At 38.5% G+C, this 22745-nt stretch overlaps 1 protein-coding gene across 3 annotated transcripts in view; it reads right to left on the reverse strand.

Annotated features, from left to right (window-relative positions):
- Positions 1-22710, reverse strand: part of ahcyl2b (adenosylhomocysteinase like 2b) — a 35270-nt gene extending 12560 nt beyond the window's left edge. Inside the window, exon 1 of one of the 3 annotated variants that reach the window (XM_067391495.1) lies at positions 22264-22710. In XM_067391495.1, coding sequence (XP_067247596.1) covers positions 22264-22698 — 435 coding nt within the window. In that variant the 5' untranslated portion in view covers positions 22699-22710. Of the gene's footprint in view, positions 1-2945; positions 3606-11024; positions 11178-22263 lie in introns of those variants that run through there. The other 2 variants (XM_067391497.1, XM_067391496.1) reach the window with 2 other exon arrangements.
- Between the last annotated feature and the right edge of the window lie 35 nt (positions 22711-22745).

Below are 22745 nucleotides of genomic sequence, written 5' to 3' on the forward strand. Positions count from 1 at the left end.
CCTTTGAAACAGCAAGTCATAGCTGGACAATTTTATGATCCTAGTCACCCTGATGTGCTAAAAAAATTTAAATATGAATAGGAATATATTTCAGAGATATTTTACTCAAAAGCTGCATGTATCAAACATTCAGTAAAAACAAGATTATTTAGTTGAGAAATCATTTTAATATGCTGATTTGCTGCTCAAGAAACATTATCAATGTTGAAAACCGTTGTGCTGCAGAATATTGTTGTCTTTAATGTCACTTTAGAACAATTAAATGCAACTTTGCTAAATAAAAAATGGAGTGTATATATACTTAAACAACAAGAACAACTTGCTGAGGTTGGATTTCACCCCAAGATGATCTTTGAACTGTTTTCTGATTTTCTGAGCTGTAATATTCTGTGATAATGCTTAACAGTGTGCCTATTACCACAGGAAGTGTCAATGTTGTATGTAAACAATGGCCAGCCTGAACACAATGCTACAATTCACATATTAAGCAGAATACAGGGAATCAGTCTTTACTAGGAAAGTGAGAAGTAAATCTTTTAAATCAAGATCCCGTCCTAATCTTTTACACAATTCGACCTGCCAGGTAGGTACTTCACCCACAGTTAGGCAGGTTTTTTGTTATAATTTCATTATCATAACCTCGACAACTGCATCAGCATCCCTTATGTATGTAGTCGGCCACCACTAAGCTACTCTCACTGAAAGTCTGGAAAGGTAGTGGAAACCATTGAGAGCTCATCGTAGACGCGTCGGTAAAACTACTATTAATGGCCCGGCAGCTGTCGCCTGCAGAGAGGAACCGTGAGAGGATTATGGCGTGATGCAGTCATCTCATGTTGACTTTATTATCTGACTCAACAGTAAGCCTCAAATCCCCCCGCTCCATCAAGAGATTTTTAAAAGCACGACTATTACATAACCCCGTGCCATATCGGAGTTCAATCAACCATGTACCGAGTGATCGCAGTGATTAATCTTCAGACTTTAGGTCGAAGCTATAGGAAGTGCCGTTTCCAGGATGGATGGATGGATGGCTGGCTTTTAGACCATGAGTAAAACACAGTTATGCAGATGAGTGTAAGGCTATGACTGACTCACAGACCTTGATTCACACAAACACATCGTTGTGCCCGAAAGCACTTCAATGCAATTGTCACTCGCAGTGGTTTTGCAACAATAGCGCTACAGTGAAACAAACACCCACAGACTCTGTGAACTTCAGTTTGGCACCTGTTTCTCTCTTATCGCTCGGCACAAAGGGCCGAAGGACTGTACTGGAATGTTTAACTCACATGAAAAGCATCTGATAAGAAAAAGCTCAGGATGTTCAGATTCAGTGAGAAATATGGAGCATAATCACATTTCCAGGATACACGCATCTAAAACCACACCTCTGCTCCAAAACTGGATGAGCATCATATCTGAATTGGAACGATCCACAAAAGACAGCAATTCTGCAAAGAAACCCGACTCACAATATCAATACAGTTGGTGCACACACAAAAATTGGGTAAATTAATACCAGGATCTGTATTTAACCATAAGCTCTGCTACTGAAGATACTGGGGCCATTTTCAGACCTGTAGATTGTACGCTTTATTCAGAAAATGGGACCTAAATTGTTATAATGTTGCATTTTCTTCTTGGTATGGTTGCTTCAAAGCATACCAAAATGTGTCACACACAAATATAGCCATCATTCCTGCTCTAACTAATAAAATTCATGTATATAATTTATCAGTTAGAGTGGGAATGACTGCTTTGTCGGGGCAGCAGTCGTGCAAAGATGAAGTTTCGGGTCAGGCACCATGGATAGTTGCAAAGTTTAATCATCATGAAGCGAAAGTTTATTGTTTGCACGTGTCCTGGCAGTTTAAACATTCAAGCAATCAAACTATTCAAGCACAAGAAAACACAAAAGAGAACTCAATTTTGAACTTGATCGCTGTTTAAAAGTAGATGTTTCAAGCTTTCCATAGATATATTTCTCATATCTGTGAGGCAAGTAGTGCTGAGTTTCGGTTCATTTTTGTGACGCACTGCTATTCAGGGAGACAGACAGCAGAAAGAAAATTTTACAAAAGAACAACGTTTTATTGTTATTGTGAGTGTACACAAATAAAAGGAGACCCTTTACAGTTAGGAATGATGTATTACTCTTATCTGTATGACAAAAATATTTTTCGCTAAAAAAATGCAAGTGATTGCGCTGGCGCCTCCATGTCGTGTGATACGCTATATGCTTTAGCTGCCTTCCACACTTCGTATGAACACTTGGATATATAATAGCGCATATAATATCACACATTTATCTAGGTTACCATTAAGCAGCCATGTAAAGTTGCTACTACTTACATGTTTCAAATGATAAGCCATATTTGAGGTCGAAGGATGATAGGCGAATGTTTGAATTTCCTGCGATCTATCCCTCACGGACTGAGTGACTTTGCCACTTCCTGTGCAGTATTTTTTTTCTGCGACTAACCAACTAATATAATTTTGGTTGACTAAGCCTCTTCTAGTCAATTAACATTTAGTCGACTATTAGAGGGCAGCCCTAGTCTTCAGGATCACAAGAAACTTTGAGGCAGGTGTGTTGGAGGTAAACGCAGCAGGAAAGTGGCCGTCCAGTAGCAGTATTGGACACCCCTGGCCTAAACAAACCGAACTAAGAGAGAAAACGCACCATGTTCTAAAAAAAAATGAGCCAGGTCTGAAAGCGGTCTGAATTTGCATTTGCAGCAGAAAGTCTAACAGGGGTCAGCAATGCTGAGAAGAGATTGTGTTGGACCCCCTGTCGCTTTCCTCGACAGAAGACACACTCTGCCCCCCTGCTAATCCACGCTGAGCACACAGATGGATCGGGACGTTTTTTTTATTACAGAAGGTTAAGCTTACAGCCCCCAGGAAAGCCTGAAGACCACCCTCGCTTTCTCCCCTCTTACCTTCTTAACTGAGTGCTCGGAGATCTCGCCATCCTTCTTTTTCTTCAGCATGGCAGTAAGGGAAGAGAAAAGCAACAGAAAGAAACAGAGTGCTAAAGGGAAGGGGCTGGCACAAAGGAAGTGGACTTTTATACCAGCTTTACACGTGGCCAGTCTGAACTGATTCCATGGCCTTTGTAGCACAATGCTAGACTGTTTCCCTTTGGGGGGTTTTGTGCATCTCTCTTTTAATTGTTAATTGTTTAGAGGCTGGAACAATTCTGGTCAGAGTTGGCAAAATGTGCATGTGTGTGTGTGTGTGTGTGTGTGTGTGTGTGTTTGTGGAGGATTTTAGGGGTGGTGGTTTGGGAGGCGATTACTGCATCTAATGCTCAAGATAAAGGAATATGCCAAGGACACATACACTCATACACCGCCACCACTGGCCTTGACAAAGGGCTCTTTGTGTTTTCCTGGTCACAAAATATATGACCAGGTTGGGAAAGATCAGATGTACTGGAGGGACAATTACTCTGGCATGTTTTGAGTTCTTTAACCTCACCTTTATGGCTAACATCAGCGTCACGGACATAAGTTTAGCTTGTTGATTATCAACTGTCGGCCTCTAACAAATAAAATATGCCAAGACTTTACAAAAACTTCAACATTGTAAAGCAGACAAATTGCTGATAGATGTTTTATGATAGTCCACTCATGAAAACAGAGGCAATAGACATTACTTGTCCACCATAGCACAGCCCCGACTGTCATTTTGTTTTTTGTTTTTTATAGAAATAAAAACCTCTTAGTTCAGTTGGACAACGGATGCTCCAATTATAAACGGAAAACATCTGCTCCGTACCGCATGAGTACCTAATCATGACACTTGCCTCGCTCTTTCTTTGTGAACTGTATTACAAGTGTGGTTTGAAAACATCTTCCCAGTATGACTTCATACCTTTCCCACAGACCTGGATCACACATTGCTTTATCTAGGGAGTTTAGAAAGTCAAATATTTGAGAACAATTATCAGTCTTTTGTTGGTTGGTGCTCTCTGGTGATGAAAAAAGGTGCACAACAGAATGGCTTAAATACACTTAAAGACTTAATGAAGCTCAAACAGTAGCTTTTGACACTAGCAATGTCATGGTCAGGTGTTTGATTCCCAGGGAAAGCAAGAAGTGATAAAATGTGTACCTTGAATGTTATTTAATGGTAAACTATGTATCTTTTTGAACTAAAATCAAACAATGAGTCCATACATCAATCCTTCTTCCAAAACATATTTTTATCTGATTAACTATGGTAATCCTATTATAAGTGTTTATATTGTAGAATCTCCAATCTACGGGGAATCACCCGTTTTAAATAAACGCCGAAACAGAGGAGAGTCTGCTGGGGGAAAAAAAGAGAATGCAACAGAGCTTGTAATAAAACAAGAATCAACATTGGCTTGGCTTTTCAGAGATGGCAAGAACTGAGGGATTTGAAATGTTGTAAAAGCGACACGGAGATGGACGTTTTTACTACTCAAAAGGTGATTAAGGAATTTTATTGAACAGATAAATTGCCATATCAGTTTATTGTAAAGCAAAGCATTATCTATTCTATTTCATTATGGTTGTTGTAGCACTGTGCTGGAATTTATTTTCAAGGAAGTATTGTGCCTATCAATAAGTTTAGCTACAGCAAAGTAATCAGCTAGTCAGCTTGAGATCCTTTCATCAAAACTGGTTATATCTCTTAAGTCTAGTAGTGAATGTTTTATGAACAGCAGGATAACCATATTCATCCATACACTCACACAGAGCCAAAGCAATGTTCTTCCGATAAAAGTGCATACCAAATCCATAAATGTAAATGTCCATACTGTACATTACAAGTCCAGAAACACACTACAAGTATGCAAATACAGATACAAATGCTTGGTCAAAGTGTTGCAAATATGCGGTCCTGTTGTACAAACTTAAGTATTTGTGGCATTAAACCAAATGTGATGTTATTCAAGCAGCTTGCTATAAACATGTCAATGTTAACTAACCTAACAAGATTAGTTATGTAGTTGAACTGAAAGAAAAGATGTGCATAGAAGATGCTTTGGTTTATGTTTATGCTTGGTGCAGCACCTCATGTCACAACTTGCTTTGCATTATACCGTCGCTTAAGTACAAATTCAGTAAATGATCTGTGGTTTTGCATTATGCTTGTTCCTAATTAGACAATATCTGCACAGTCTAAGATCACTGTAAAGGCAGCTAGTATATTTAAAGAACAAAATAAAATGTAAAGTCCTTGGGTTTCATGGATATCTAAGAAAAGCAAAAACAAAATGTATGCAATAGGAAAAGCTCATCATCCAAACAAAAAGACACTAGGATAATCATATTCTGAAACAAAGCACTTTGTGCCATTATGTCCTCTTTTAAAATTGACGCTGAACATTTTGCCAAAAGTAAAAGAGGTATTTTAATCTTTTAGAGGTAATATGAATGGATTTATGTATTAAACAGGAGGCAAAAAAGCTCAATTTCTGAGAATGACACAAAGGCCGTATGTTACCGGAGGAGAGATTCAGGCCACATGAGCAGCACTTCCATGAAAAGAGATCACTTATGTAAGAAAGAGAGAAAGAACTGGAGGAAAAAGAGACATTCGAATCACGTTAACGGTACATTTCAGTGACACTGCTGAGAGCTGATGATTAAAGATCAGAGCGGGGAAAACGGTCATGTTTCCTGTGAACGGATGTCCAAGTGTTCATAGTCCAGCTCTAGCCTGTTTTTCACAGTGAGAGCTTCCGCAATGAACGCAAACACAGCCGTGCTGCAGGGTGCTGATGACTTCACCGCTCGTTTGTTGAAACGCTGAATCACTTTTCTAATGTTACTTGAGGATAATCATTAGAATGTGGCTCTGTTCTAAACCCCAGTGAGTTGCCTGCCAAGACAACATTAAGCATCCATCATAAGAAAATGCAAACATTACAAAAAAAAGAAAAAAAAGAAAAAAGACTTTTGACTAAGGCCCTGTAATTAAGATGCATTTTGGTCAATGGGATCACAAGTAGACGAGGGAGACACATTCCCATTTAAATCTGGTGTTTTAATCCGTCTTTTTTGTCCACTTTCGACCACTTCTGTTCTGATTTCTTTGAGAGTTTCCTTCCATATTACCATGCATCACAAAGTGAAACAGCATGTAGCAGATATCAAACACTCATGGTATAATCATCTCCCCAACATCCGTGTTATCTTACTGCTCCATACATTATAGATGTGTGCTAATTTTGAAGCAAATAATAAATGCAAACCGACATGCAGCAATGGCTTACATCTTCAGTTCCAGTCCTAAATAAGTGTGGACGCAGAAAAGGAGCCAAAACAGAAGCCGGCTCATCCATGACCCTGCAGTGACCCTTTTAGATTCCAGTCACAGTGATGAAAGCCATGGATGGGGTGCCAGGGGAATTGTTTATTTAGACTGCTGTGGTACAAGCTGGTAATTGCATTGGCATAATGGTGGCACACTCAAAAGAAGAATTTTGCAATGCTTTCATTTACTTAGCAACATAGCAACTTAGCAACGGTATTTTTACAGGCAAAAGGTATGCAGAAGAGAATAAGAGTTTAGGCATACATTAATTATACAGTTAGTGTAGTTTGAACACGGAACTCTCCGCAGGGTAGAGGTGCAAACTCCAGCAAGCAACGTTTCAAAAGTCTCCTATCGTCATGCCGAGCTCAGAGACAATAAACAAGGACACTTGTAATGGAAATTTCATGAGATATGATAGTCTAGAATTCACTCCGGGACAAAAGGTTGCACATGCACACACATTCTTACATAATCACAGTACGGAACAAGGACGTTTATCACCAGGGATGTCAGAACCGATGTAAGATAGACTTGAGGTCTGAGTGGAGAATAATTGTACAGGATAAGATAAACATTTCCTCCAAAAGACAACTGACGAACCATACAAAAACTGTAGTGCTCTGACTAGGCCAAACAGCAAAAAAAGGTAAACCAGCCACCCAGACATACTTCACTCCCGAGCATACAATAATGGAGTCACTTGAGTGTCAAAAATCGAAAATTGAAAGATTTTTCTGCAGAAGACAGCAATGAGTTATAGCTTTCCGGAGGAAAAAAAAAACAACCTTTTTTTCCCTTCTCACCCCCTGAGCTTTTCATTACAGGGCGGCAGCAACGTCAGCCTGTGGTCCTGAACATCTCTGGAGAATCATTAAATTTGTTCTCTGTGGAAAGATGTGTGTACAGAGATTCACAAGTCAGTTTTTTTGCCTTGTGTTTTGTTGAGTGCTGCAGCCTGAACAATATAACTCCATATAACAAAATAGAACATAATAGAACATGCATGAATTGAAAAATGTAACAATATAATGCAATAATATAACATGCATGAACTGAAAGATGTGAATGCAATTAAAACTGCTTTTGCTAAGTGCCTGCCGAATGCATAAATGTAGTAATAAAAAGTGTGTTGCTGAATTTTATTTCAGCAAAATTTATTTTGTCAACATTACAAACTTCAGCATCTCTTATTTCAACTCGAAAAATTGCATTCCAGGTTGGTAAAATATGATTAAAAATGTTAATTTTTCCATTCATACATACAAATGTCAATAAATATGGCTCTTTATTACAATGTGTTGTTAACTAACATTTGTTGCTGTCATGCACAACTGCATCATAAAAGAACAAAGATCTTAAGAACTTAAAGGATTAGTTCAGTTCAGAATTAAAATTTTCAGATAATTTACTCACCCCCATGTCATCCAAGATGTTCATGTCTTTCCTTCTTCAGCTGAAAAGTAATTAAGGTTTTTGATGGAAACATTCTAGGATTTTTCTCCATATAGTGGACTTCAACAGGGTTCAACAGGTTGAAGGTCCAAATTGCAGTTTCAATGCAGCTTCAAAGGGCTCTACATGATCCCAGATGAGGAATAACGGTTTTATATAGCGAAATTATAATAAATAAAAATAATTAAAAAAATAAATAAAAATAATAATGTATATAGTTTTTAACCACAATTGCTCATCTTGCACTAGCGATGCTCCATGCATTACGTAATCATGTCTGAAAGGTCACACATGATGCGTCGACTGAAAAAAGAAAGACAAACATCTTGGATGACATGGGGGTGAGTAAATTATCAGGAAATTTGTAACTCTGATGTGAACTAATCCTTTAAGTCACTAGTTCTTTGTATATACTGCTTCAATTGTTTCCAGCCTAATACCTTTGCTGTGACAAACACGGATCTGCAGCTCTGTGCTTTCTCACTTCATACACAGTCTTCATCCTCACATATTCACTCCTAAGCCACAAACTTTACAAGCCATAAAGTGACTCCCAGACAGGGTTTGGAGTATGAAGGGTATCATGGGTAACGTGATACAACACGGCGGCCCGCTCTGACTAATGACGCCACCAGAAATGAGAGAGCCTTGTGCAACAGACACCGAGGATCATCTCAGGACACTTAACCCGAGAAAGAGCTTTTGCGACGAACGTTCACATGACTCAAATAATAAATCAGACAAATTAGCTCCAGGCAAGTTGAGAATTATAGCCACTTGGGAATGTTCTTCCACCAAAATGTTTTAAATGTAAAGGTTTCCTATTACGCTTTTTCTACATTTTCAACTTTTCTTTCTATCTATATCAGTGAGCACTGTTTCTGAACTGCACTGTCCAGGAACGAACACACCACAATATTCCTCATTTAAATAATTTCCACCCAAGACATACACAAAAAAGGAGCGGGGCCTGGTTGAGTTAGTTTTTAGTGTGTTGAAACTCGCGGTTATGGTAAAAGGCGTGACATTTCCCCAAACGCACTCAAAGCACTTGACCAATCAAAACACACTGGTCCAGCCAATCAATCAGAGCACACTGTACTTTTCAGAAGGAGGTGCTTCATAGGGACAGGAACTAATTGCATTTCTCAAAAGCATTGTGAGCTAAGTTGATTGTAGAGAGTGGTGCAAATGGTTCTACCATCTACTTACAATGCTTTTGAGAAATGCAGCCCAGAGCGTTACTGACAGACTGGAAAGAGAGGTGCTGCAACAATGTAAAATGTGTGAAAAATAAGGTGTTTTTTGAACATTCAGGCATGAACACCTGTTCAAGTAGAGCCCAAAGACAAAATTAAGACTTTGTAAAAGGGCACAATGTGTCCACTTTAATTTAATACACTGCCTTAACAGAAGGTACACAGAGACTATCCATAATTCAAGAACATTTCAAAGAGACGATCCAACACTAGCAACCGTGTGGCAAAGAACACTGAAAGGTGTGACAGGTAATTTGCTTCCTGCTCGGATGACGAATCACATTGTGGGACATGTGCGCTCAAGTGTTCGGCGTCCAACACGTAACGTACCTGACAGATTTGATTACCATTTCTTGAAATTCAGCCCTTCCTTTTTTTCTTCGTATCCTTCAGCCACAAAATAATAGGATTGTTTTCGTACAAGGGCAATATATCACTGGGCTTGGCAAGGAGTTTGACCTTTTCTTACAATGAAGTGTTGAAAAGCACTCAAGCAGTGCAAAGCATCTAAACTTTATGTGGATTTTTCCACTCTGAAGCACAGAGGTTAACCTTAGTTGAAGGGTCTGTTCAAACTTTGTCAGTATCGGTAAACAGAAGTCAATGTAAAGGATTGTGATGGAAATACAACTGTCTACCTCTTCATAAATTGTTTCTTGCTCTACCTCCTGTAATGTTCAAGGCTAAAACACAAAAAAAAAAAAAAAACATGGTTTTATCACATCAAATGGATAAAGAGGGGTTCATTCTGTCTAATAAATGTCTTCATACTCTGCACTTGTTCTGTGAATGTATAAAAGCAATCCACCTACGCAAGGAGCTCAGCTGCAAAAGGGTTAGGGGGCGGTCAGATACCCCATGGCCAAATTCAGATGATTTCTGGAGGAGCCATTCGATACCACATCCTACTATTAACAAAGATTCCTGAGACAAATGCCTCTGGATATGGAGATTCAAATGTAGTAGAGGAGAGGAAAAAAAATAAAGAAATGCAGAAATGTCGATACCAGCCTACATGATGTGTCGTTCTCATGCCCTCTGCTATAGAGTAGGTTCTTATAAGACTCACAGTGAAAGTTGTAATTGCAAACCCAAAAATGTGGCTGCAGTGAACACACCCTTACAGACATGCTATGGTAATAAAAACCCTATAAAAGGTGTGGTCCAAAACACAGAACATATTCTCAATTCATTAAAAATGTTTAACTTTTGAAACTGGGAATGGTGCAGGCACTAAACATGCACGGATATTGCAATTCTGACAGATACTGATGATAAGTTGATAATTATTTTCATGCTATGGTAAATAACTGGAAAATGTCATAAAAGTGATTTTTCACTATTACTCACAACAGGATCTGCAATTCCAAGGGTTTAAAAAAAAAAAAAAAAGATTTTTGTTATATCAACTGTGTGCATCAAAACCACTCCTTTGCTGGTAAACAAATTAACTGGATTTTCAAAATCAAGTTAGCTGAATGTAACATTTTTGACAAGCCAAACATGTCAGTCACTGATTAACGTAATTTATTTAAGCCACAAATTAAACTTAATTCCATAAAATTAGTATAATGAATTACGCAAAAGCATTTCAAACGCCTCCAGCATATTTTATAATTACCCAAAAATCAAACATAGTTCACCCCTTACACGTTATCATCACGTCCATGAAAAACTGTGGGTTGGAATATCAGAACTATAAACATCGACATAACACTCTCATGCACATCACTTCACTGAATAAATAATTATTACCTTACAATCTATCCATTTTTTAAAAACACATTTGATTATCACGACATTGATGTCTTTCAAAAAAACAACGTGCAAAATACATGGTAGTATTTACAAGAAGCAGAGGTCCAGCGAGTCAGGCATTTCCAGGAAAACCCAAACTACCGGATGTTTTGACTACGTCATCGCAGATTTTACATTTTATATAACAATTATGAACAATGCCTAGTGTAAATATGCTTTGGTATTGCAAACTGATGTGTAAATTAGACTGTCTACCTGAACACCAAAGTAGATCATGAAAAGAGATCATATCAAAAGCACGGGTTGGCCACTTGAAGGGCTCGTATTCAGACACAGCCAACATAAATGATCCTTTGGACTTTAATTGAAGCAGTCGCTCTCTCTGAGTGTTCTCCCACCAGTATGAACCTGTTCCCGCAAGCCCACTCTGGAAATTTCCCTGTTTCATGGGCAGTGACGAGCGGCAATGATTGTCTAGAGGTCCTTGGATAAAAGGCTTCTATTTATGTGCCAGATGGTGTTCTTCTGACTAAGCACAAACAGAGAGAGTGAGTGCGATGTTCTCTTCATATTTGGGTTTAACGCAGACTGCTAACATGTTCTTTCAGAGTGTGCTTATTTTGAAGAGATGAGGCAAAAGAAGAAAATCGTGAATAATATTCTGAAATGACAAAAAAAAAAAAATTTCTTCACTGCTGTGGGCTCTAGAGGCAAGGAAAGGGGCAGATCTAAAATTAGATATTTGTGTTTCATTTACTAAGCAATTGTTGCATTCACTTCATTTGCCAGCCTTAAATTCATGTTTATCTATAGAAGAAATTTAAATCCTAAAAAAATCTAAAATATCTAAAAGGTAAGCAGCTGTTATTTACTGTAAAAATCATGTCACCTCCAAGGCTCTATGAGAGACCTGCAAAACAACTGGAAACTGAATGTCTAGCCTCAGCTGTTCATTAATAAACATCACCGTCTGTTTAAAACATGTTAATCCAATGCAAATTCAAAATGTGCATATACTACTCTGAGAAAATATTTTCAAAGCAACATAATTCTCTATATTATAGTATTAAAGTTTTCAGATGCCAAGAGCAAGAATGGCAGATTTCAAATAAAATCCTTCCAGGAGTGTCTGCTTCAGCCAAGCAGCTGCCATTGAAATGAATGGGAATACTACCTTTCTCCAGGCATTGTAGACCTCCTTGCTAAAAGCTGAGTAATGTATGTTTGGGTTTTCAGTGGCACACATTATCTGTTATCAGTGAATTTGATAATGATGCAGAAGTATAGCCTTGTGGGGCAAACACAGAATGTATAACATGATATTTAACTATACACACTATTATCTTATTGTCATCTGTTATGCATTTATAAACAGCAAGACAAAGAAAAAAGCAATTTATTGTTGAGATAACATCTGCCTGTCTTCTCTCCTCACCAACAACCATGAATTCAATAAATAAAGGTCCCCTAGCAAACACCACCCATCTGCCTTAACTCCGACCGATAGAGGGAAACCGTTTGGTGACCACAAACACAGACGCATAAATCCACTCTGAGCTTGTTAAATATTCCACTGATCCTGTTAAACTTATCTGAAATCATGTGCATCATTAACTTCAGCAGGTGCAGGAAAAACTATGTTCCAAGACTTACTTGCTATGCATTATATAGCAATATTATAAGGAATTAAAATGGTTAATGGAATTTATGCCATCAACAACGTGATAAGATATAAGAAACACTTATATGGAAATTGCTTTTATCAAAAGAGATGTAATAGCCAGGGCCAAATTACACAAAGCAACTTTTTCCATGAGGAAATTGAATAATAGGCATAACACATGATAATTGAGATACTTTACAAAAAAGGGAATGTTCAAAGGCTTTATGATCAGGATACATTTAGGGACCATTTTAAAGTAATTTTAGGATGAAACAAGTAATAATTGTAGCCTAATAGTGAATATAGCCAATACTATAGCCTCTATTAAACATATTCAGCCAAAGCTCTCAGTGTACCAGGGCCTCCGCCTTGCTAATTTTGGCTTGAGAGCAGATGGTGGCGGCCTTTTTAGGATCATCAATGTGTCTTACGCTCAATCATTCCTGCTGCTCCACGAGAGGAATAAACAGCAGTTCAGCATGAGAGGGAGAAGAAAATGACAAGGATTTTAGTACTCAAACCAGTTACCACTTCCTAATTCAGAAAGACAGCCTTCAAAGAGAGCAAAACAACCCTAAGAAGGCATCATTCTCCTCTCTCAAGTCAAATATAGCAACAACAAAAGTAACAAAAGTAACAAAAAAAACAAAAAAAAAACAAACACAAAAAAGCACTGAGACATATGCAACAGACGTGCTTCTATTCGTCATAAATGTTTACGCAAGCATGCATTCCATTCAGATCCATCCACTGCATTATCTAATCTCATCCTCTAAGAAGAGGAAGAACACATCTAATCTGCAGTGATGCAGAAGAGGAAGAACTTCATTCAGTTTTATATTGGCCAATGGAGCTATTGGGGCCCAAGCGTGAAAGCGCAACAAGACCCTCAAGCAGAAATACTAGGAAAGCGATGCCCTGCTGCACTGATTTATCGACTCTGGCATATGAGTAGTACATGCACCAATTATGTGTCTTGGGTAACTACAACCACTAGCATTTCACAAGCAAAAAAACAGTAATGATGCAGTAATTGGCATGAGGAGAACCAAATGTCATGGTTTAGCATTAGTAGCCTTAAGCTCGTTACCTGTACACCGAGTCTAGAAATCTCATTGCAGTTTTTCCCATGATGCATTGCACCTCTGTCACATTTCCTATGGAATGGAGAGAGGGTATGGGAAAGGATGACATCATGTGCTTTGACATTCATTGAAAGTCTAACAAAGTGAATCAACAAATCAATTAATCAATCGACCCACAAATTCAGCTCAGAAGCTAATGTTCTAGGTCATTGGCCGATTCAAGTCAATGAAGCCACACACTCTTCTGGTGATGAAATGCTTTGCTCAAAACACTGTGCAATCAGACTGACCGCCCTGTCCTGAACTTTCTGTTCAGAGATGTTCTGTAACACAATGTGAGAACTCCTTAAAGAGGAGTAACAAGCCACAGCAACACTAAAATATTTTCAACCCTGTACAAGATCAGAGGCATTAAATGCAGTAACTGGCCTCTACTACTTTGATCTGCAGAGGTGCTTGTGGTCCGAAAGAAAAACGATGGGCTGCAATTTAAGAATACATACCCACTACAAAGAAAGTCTAGGGTATGCTGAAATTGTAGGTTTGTGTGGACAGACTGCTGCAAATAGATATTTCACTCAACCAAATATGTAATTAAGAACATTACACTATGCCATAAAGTTCATTTTTAGGTTCTTCTCATTTCTGGCTCACATTTTAAATATTAAGAGAGGGAACCATCTGTCGGCGCAATAGTCATCAAAGACTTTGTAATCCATTAACGGGGACCTATTATACACCAATGTGTGTCCGTTGTGTGTGAGAAAAACCTGCATATATTGGTAAAAATCCAATCACTCACTTTTTATAATGCCCATAAATCAATAGCAGTCTCAAACAAGCTGATTCAGAAGCCCCACCCACAGCCAGTGATGGTCTGCCCTATTAGCATAGACACAGCCCTGAGTAAGCAGCACAGAGTCTGCCATTTCTGTATCTTCGCTGTAGCAGCTGTAAATGTCTGTGCCTAAGAGGCATTACAACAAGTGTTGTGTTTTGGGATGTACCAATGAACATAAGAGTCTCCATAGACTTCTGCCATCTGAGTCACTGAGGACATTGCGGTTAAATTTCATTTTCAAAGGAAATGTCCCGAAGAAAATCGGTAAAGTCTTATATATTTGAGCCAGACTGCTTCACAAAGAAGGTCTTTTCAACATTGGATTTTCACAAAGGTTGATTTTGAAACATAAGGCCGAACACCGCTACTGACAGTTTCTGACATTTTCAGAGCGTGAGATTGTCCTGTTTTGTTGTTGCCGCTATGCCAGAGCATGAGCCCTTGAAGCTCTGCCCTCTTCTGGAAAGGGGGCCAGGAAAAGCAGCTCATTTGCATTTAAAGGGACACACAAAAATTGTGTGTTTTTGCTCACACCCAAATAGGGGCAAATTTGACAAGCTATAATAAATGATCTGTGGGGTATTTTGAGCTGAAACTTCACAGACACACGTTGGGGATACCAGAGACTTATTTTACATCTTGTAAAAAGAGGCATAATAGGTCCCCTTTGACTTCAATTTATATACACACAAATGTGAGAAACTCAAGTTTACGGAAAGAAGTTTTCTGATGCATGTGATAATTTAAATAAACTCTGACCTGCACAATGCAAGTCATTTGTCCAACAGAGGATGAAAACATCATTGATTCATCTCTTGGCCAATTTCAAGAATTGACAAAAATGTAAAAGTTGCATGGGTCCAAAGAGTCAGGCAGTCGTGGCCTAATGGTTAGAGAATCAGCCTGGTAACCTGAAGTTTACGGGTTCAAGTTTCAATACCGGCAGGAAATGACTGAGGTGCCTTTGAGCGAGGCATCTAACCCCCAATCGCTTCCTGGGCACCACAGCAAAAAAAACAAAAAAAAAAAACATAAAATGTCAGCCTACTGCTCCGGGTGTGCGTGTACACAGTTTGCAGTGTGTTTTCACTACTCCTAACATGTGCACTAACTGGATGGGTTAAATGTAGAGGACAAATTCTGGGTTACCATACTTGGCCTTCACATGTCACTTTTGAATGTTCAAGTGCAGGGGTTCTCAACTCTGGCCCTTGAGGTCCACTTTCCTGGAGAGTTTCTAGTTTCTACTCTACTACCTTGATTAGCTTGTTCAGGTGTGTTTGATTAGGGCTGGAGCAAAACCTTGCAGGAAAGTGGACCTTGAGGGCCAGAGTTGAGAACCCCTGCTCTAGTGGATAAATGGATGACTCAAAAACTCAATGTTTAAACCCAAAAACTGACGTCAGAACAGCACAGATGGTGATGATTATTCATTTTATTTTTTGAGCTGATAGAAAGGAAAAGGAAGAGAGATGAGGGTGGCTTTTCTTACCCTTTTGTGAGAGTCTTTTGTGATGCAGCAGTTTTTGAACACAATGAAGGTTCTTTGTGAGGGGCTGGTGCAGGGGTCTACATTCTTTAGCCGTGGATCCAGCTTGTGTGTCCATTCCATGGTTAACTAAATGAAAAACCTGAGGCCCTTTGCACAGCAGGCCAATACGGGCACCATCAGAAATCATCTACTTAACTTCCAGCAGTACTATAAATCAATGAGCTGCACTTGTGAACGGAAGGCCAATTTTGTCAATGGAGAAGCTTTTGTTCATTCATTCAGTAGCACATTCCTGGCTAACGCCTGACTGGTGGTTTAATCTTTCACTTGCACAATTGATGCAAATTCACTCCTTCGTTCAACAACGCCGCAAATCTCAATTTATTCAGTGAGCAAATGTATAAACCAATGAGATTAAAATGTTCTTACGGGATTTTATTTCACAATCTCTCTAAAGCAAAGCTTAACATATACTGTTGAGCAAAGAGTGGGAATAAATAACCAACTGCTATGTACGCAGCCTGGACCTGGTGTTCCCGCTTCATACGGCGAGACCTACAATCCGACAACAGCTGGCTGCTTCCAACAGATTTGCTACCATGATGCCTATTTTGAATTTTCTAGCCATGCTATTATAAAGCTTACTCGAGAAAAAGCATGACAATCAAGTCACAGATTGCACTCCATCGGCTTATCAAGCCAAGGTGCAGAAACTGCTATCTCTTACACAGGTTTGCTGGGAAATAGAAGCAACATATGGCAGCACATCTCCAAATGCACAGTCTGAGGGAATAAAACAAAATGCTTTTATGCAGGGCTTCATTCGCATCTATGACTAAAAATGTGTGTGTAAACTGTATAATGTATTTAGGAGCACATGTGTAAATTAAAAAAAAATACCCCACAGGTCCTTAAAAGGTCATAAAAAGTTTTAAATATCTAAAATGGTATAACAAATGTCTCAATTGTCATTTTAAGAGGTCTTCAATTTGGGGATGGAAAAACAGGAACCATAAATCATGTCATTATTAAACTTCTAAATATTATTTAAAGGGTTGGTTGATTATGATTTCACTTTTCTTTTTTTTTTTTTACTTTAGTTAGTGTGTAATGTTGCTTTTTGAGCATAAACAACATCTGCAAAGTTACGACATTTTCAGAGCATGAGATTGTCCCGTTTTATTGTTGCCGCTGTGCCGGAGCATGAGCCCTTGAAGCTCTGTCCTCTTCTGGAAAAGGGGCCGGGAGCAGCAGCTCATTTCCATTTAAAGGGACACAAAACTACTGCGCTGGTGAGCATTGTAGTCGTTGTAGTCCAGAGCTGCGCTTGGAGTATTTACGACAGTGTGATTCACCGAAGGAAACTGTAGGGGGAGCTTCGCAAATCTTACTGAGTTCCACTTTAAAAAAAAGATGTGCATGGATAATTCATTTATAATAAATACGGCAATATTAAATATAAAAACAGGAATTGTCGAGATTTCATCGTGACTATAACATTCAATATATGGATTTTGCTAGTATTAGTATTTGCTAGTATATATTATATATTATATATATATATATATATAATATATATATATATATATATTATATATATAATATATATATATATATATATATATATTATATATATATATATATATATATTATATATATAATATATATATATTATATATATATATATATATATATATATATATATAAAATAGTATATATATACACTATTATATATGTAGTATGTAGTATATATATATATATATATATATATATATATATATATATATATATATATATATATATATATATATATATATATATATATACATACACACACTAGCAAATACTAATATATATATATTATATATATAAAATAAAGTTTGAAATCGCGCTATTAAAAACCTTTCTTTTTGTATTCTAATAAATTACAACCATTTTGCTTTAAAATGTATCCTTGTATCCCTTTATTAAGGAAAAACACATTATATGATCTATTTTCATTGTTATTTGTGCTTCTAAATTTTTTTAATCTGGAGCACATGTGCTCCTTAGGAAAAAGGCAAGCGTCAAGCCCTGGTATGCCCAAAAAAAAGAACAGGAGAGAGCAGGAGAGAGAGGTCTGTCACACATCCTTCTGACAGAAGCAGCGGTGAGCTGGCACATTTGTGTTTGTTTGGCTGGCTCGCTCTCACCGTTGCCTCCGCAATACAGAGAGTCATTAAAGCACTTGAGAAGACTCTGGGTGATTTCAGGTGAACAAATCCTGCTGCGGTGTGGTTAGGCCAGCCTGAGGGAAAGAGAAAATCTCAGCTGTGCCCTTTAAAGTGTTAGCTGGTCCCGGTTGAAGTGCACTATTAGGGTTGCTGCCTAAGACACAAAGTCATGGATGAGTGTTTGAGAGCAAGAGAAGATGATTCAGTGAGTGCACTGCTATCAGTAAGCTGCTTCAGTACAAAACGTGCAGTTCAATGCTTCTGCCTATATGACCACAGCATAAACAGCACTTACCTGAGAGCACGTCTAGTTCTGTTTAATCACACATGTGTGGTCCTTTTTCTTAAGCTTATAAGACAATAAGTAGCATAAACAGGCACAGGCCTTCCTGGAGGCATGCTATCATTCACACAAGAATCCCCTTACAAGTGCAGATAAACACATGCAGGTTCAACGTATAGGTCAGTCTCTCTGGTTCCATCTCATCATTAATCACAGTCTCCAAACTTCACACCATAGTGAGAAATATTTTCCTGTCAACTGCTCGCTGAAATCTCAGCACACATCATGTGAGCGATGAGGAACCCGGTACAGAGCAAACTGCAACAGAGGCACGGACCAAATCAAAGTATGTACTGCAGGTCTCCTTGACCCTGATTTCAAAGCAAAATATTCCAAACCCTTCCAAAAGAAAAATGGAGGAGTAAACATCATTATAGGTATAAAAAAATAAAAATGTGTTGGTGTCTGCATGCCGATCTGACCTTCATCTGTTGATTTCACAAATAATCAAGAGCAGCATCAAGAGTAATTTTCTGTTTTTCTTTTGTTGTGTGATTCATATTAACAGCAGTAGGTACTGTATTTTACATTGATGTCACTGTAATGTTTTTCAGCTTTAATTTTCTCACGACATACATTGCATATCACCTCTTTTCACAAAGAGTCTGAAAATGGTTCATTTGAAGATTCAGTCTCTTTAAACCCTTCCTTTCCATGAAACCAACTCTCTGATTGGTCAGATGGCCCAGTCTGTTGTGAAACGAATCGCTAACCCTATAGTAAGTACATGTTGTTAATTAATCTTACTCAGTACTTAAATGTATAATTACTCTGGTACAAGGACATCTTAAAATAAAGAGTAACCTTTATATTTTATTTTAGCTTTATTTCAATGAACAAAAACAATGAATAGTTCTGATTAACAACACTGTTTAGCTGAAGAAAGTAACAGCAGCTGGTCTCCACAAGCCTCATCTTGACCGCTAGGCTATATATGATAAACATGAGGCCTACTTTCTGTAAAAATCACAAGTCAATTGGGAAATAGCCTATATTTATATTGCTCTAAAAACAAGTTTTCCTGATCTTATCAGTCTGAATCATATCCCAAACGTTATTTAGGCTACACTATTGCACATTATTATCTGTAACTAACACTATTCTATAAATAAACCACCTATATATAACTGACTGGAACGTTCCCCCAGTTTGTACCATATATAAAAGTCATGTACAGGGCTTCCCCCACTTTAACTGCGTCACGTCATAAGCCTGTTAGGTCTAAGCATCCTGGGAACCATAGCTTAGTGACATAACGTCCCAACAGTGCATGGTATGCACAAAGCTCACGCCTTATGCCAGAGTAACACCCGCCGGAACGGAAACACAGGTCTATTAGCACCCCATTTTCCCTCAACACCCTCAAATCCAGTTGTGCGAATTTTAACTGAGGTCTCAACAATCCTGAGTCAAACTACAGGCCATTTGCACCTACGTGATGTAATGACATGGACAGGCATGGATTAGAGAGACATGTCACTGCCCTCCCCCTCCTCTCGCCACTTTACACAAGCTAAAGTGGCGTGATGCTGCACATTTACAGGGGAACAGCAAGCATTCTTTATGAGTGTTAAATTGACTAGACGTTTTTCTCTGGGCAGATTAAGTCACAGTGCATTGAAAGCATCACGCCAGCACCTTCAGGATAAATGAGTGGCATAAGAGTGTCTGTGCTAAAAGAACTTCTAGGACGTCACCAACCCCACTTCAGATCATCTAAACCCACTATGGTTCATAATCTCTCACTGTCCACAGAAAAGGTCCAGAGTTATACTGCTGAGAACACAGCTGATATTCAGCAGACATAGTGCGCACTTAAAATTAGGAATGGGTATCGAGAACCAGTTCCAAATTTCCAAGAACCGGTGATTCGATAAGAAACGCACATTTTGATTCTGCTTATTGGTTCCTGTGTGCGCATTTTAATGTGATTTTAAACCATTCAAGTGCAGGAAGACGCGCACGCAGTTTTCTGTGCTGCGCGCACATCCAATACGAGCACACAGAAAGTCGCCTCTCATACTGGTTCACGATACTGAACTGTGTTCTCTTCCTCGTCTTTTTGCACTCAAACTGACAAATGCACACAAACAAATAAAAAAAATCATTCATAAAGTGCAGTGTTATTTTCCATTTGATTACAGTTTGTGTACTTGAATACATGAAAATCTTAAAACTCTGTTCATTTCAATTGTATCTTTATTAAGTTGTATTTATTTGTGCAATTTCTAATTTTTTATTTGTTCTTTTTTAATTACGGAGTGTTCAGTTGTCTTTAATAATGCTTGAACATTATATTAGTTAGGCTAGTTGTTTTTGCTATGATATTTTTAAACCATAGGCAAAAGTTCCGTGTGTAAGTGTTCTTTAGCCTGTTGAATTTTGTTCATGGTATTCAGCTACAATGAAATGTTTTGCAACAAGACTTAGAATAAATGTGAATGATATATATGTTGTTTTTTTTTACCTAATTGGATTCGAAATTAGGAATCGATACGCAGAATTGGAATCCCAATTCCACACCCCGATTTTTCCATTACTATGTCATGTTATGGCTCATTCAGCATCAAATACTTTTATCCTTGAACTTTTTCAGCTAAGATAAGATAATGAAGATATTATTTTATAGATAAGAGATTCATTAAGAGAGAACAGTCTGCTTTAAGTCCTTCCAAGGAAGGGTCAAGGCAGATAAGAGTCAAATCTAAGATGTGGAGTGAACCGGCAAATTCCCCTAATAACATAATCTATCTCTGGCCACACAAAGCTTACGATAGAGGGAGGCGTCACAGTCACGGCAGGGTGTTATTCCCATTGACACATAATAAAAGACTGACATTTCTGAAGTTATATCACACTTTTAAAAAAATGCAATTACAGAGAAGAAAAAGTAGCCCTTGAAGCAAGATTACGTCTGTATCCTACACATTATATTTGACAAAGATTTGGAACAGGGAACAGAAATTGCATTTCTTTTATTTCGGAAAGTCAAATGTCAGGGCTTCCAATGACACATGATCAATGAAGACACATGGACAAAGCAACCTAATCATAACAGAAAAATCAAACATCAACCACTTAAATGGCCTTGCTCAAGTTTTCTTAAGTTCAACAAATGCCACAAAACTTATTTGCATACACTCACACAATACCTTTATGAAAGTGAAAAGCAAAACTAGACCTTTATATTTACATGCCGAACATTTACAGAGGAAACACTGGAAAGAAAACTGTCGATGCAACAAACGAAAAAAAGCCTTAAACCAGAGCAAAATCAGTTCATAGATGCTCAACCTACAAACACAAGATAAATCCAAGTTTCTCAAATGATCATAGCACAAATGGGACTACAGCAGACTTCAGTAAAGAAATCTGGGTAACACTTCGTAATAACAAACATAATTTTACATTAAGTATTGCTTTAATAATGTCCAATCAAACAATAACATGAAAGCTCTACATCAACTACTTATCTAAAGCATTACGTAATTTTTGCAAATAAATAATTTTTTAAGTTATTACAAAAGTGTTTCATGCACAATTGTATGTTTGGGAACGGAATGTTTTGCCCTGGATAAAACGCATGCAGCGCCACGACACGCGCACTGCGGGTCTCTTTCAATCATTAGAAACAATCACTCACGCGCTCAAAATCAACGTGATCAGATCAAAAACCCAGTGAGGGCACTCGGTAGATCTGTCACCGATTATCCTTTTGACAGCTGGGAGGTAAAAGGACGTGAATTTACAGCTGTTACGGTGCTAGTAAAGGTCTGATAGGCCAGAATAATCGCCGCACAATGACACACAGCAGCGGATGAATGGTACGAAACGAGCTTGATCACAGTTCACGTTACCTTTTTCATTCGCGGTGCCTCGGCCACGGTGCCGTCGCAGTTGACAAACGCCTCCCCGCCGTTCTGCTGCGGGTCCGGCCGCTTCATCGCGGACGCCTGCGGCATCTTCACGGGGTTCGGAGCGGCGGTCACCGGGCTCGGCTCCCCCGCCGCGGCCGCTGCTGCTGCTGCTGGTGACGAAGTAGAGTAATTTTCACTCTTCTTCTCCTCTGCCTTGGGTGTCAGCGGAGATATGGCGGGGAGAGAGTCTTTACCGGCCACGTCTTTTAATTCGACCTCGGCCATTTTCGCTGCTACAGCCTGGACTGACATAGCTGCGAACCGCACGGTGCTTTTTTTCCAATACAGAGAGAAGCGACACACGAACGGATACTCACGGTGGGATGACGCTCGGCGCAGAGCACCATGGGACATGCAGTTCACGTTACGCATCATGTTACGCGTAGTAATAATAACAACGAATTTTTCCAGTAGATACTAAT

Source organism: Chanodichthys erythropterus, chromosome 8, assembly GCF_024489055.1.
Source record: "Chanodichthys erythropterus isolate Z2021 chromosome 8, ASM2448905v1, whole genome shotgun sequence".
Taxonomy (NCBI): Eukaryota; Metazoa; Chordata; class Actinopteri; order Cypriniformes; family Xenocyprididae; genus Chanodichthys; species Chanodichthys erythropterus.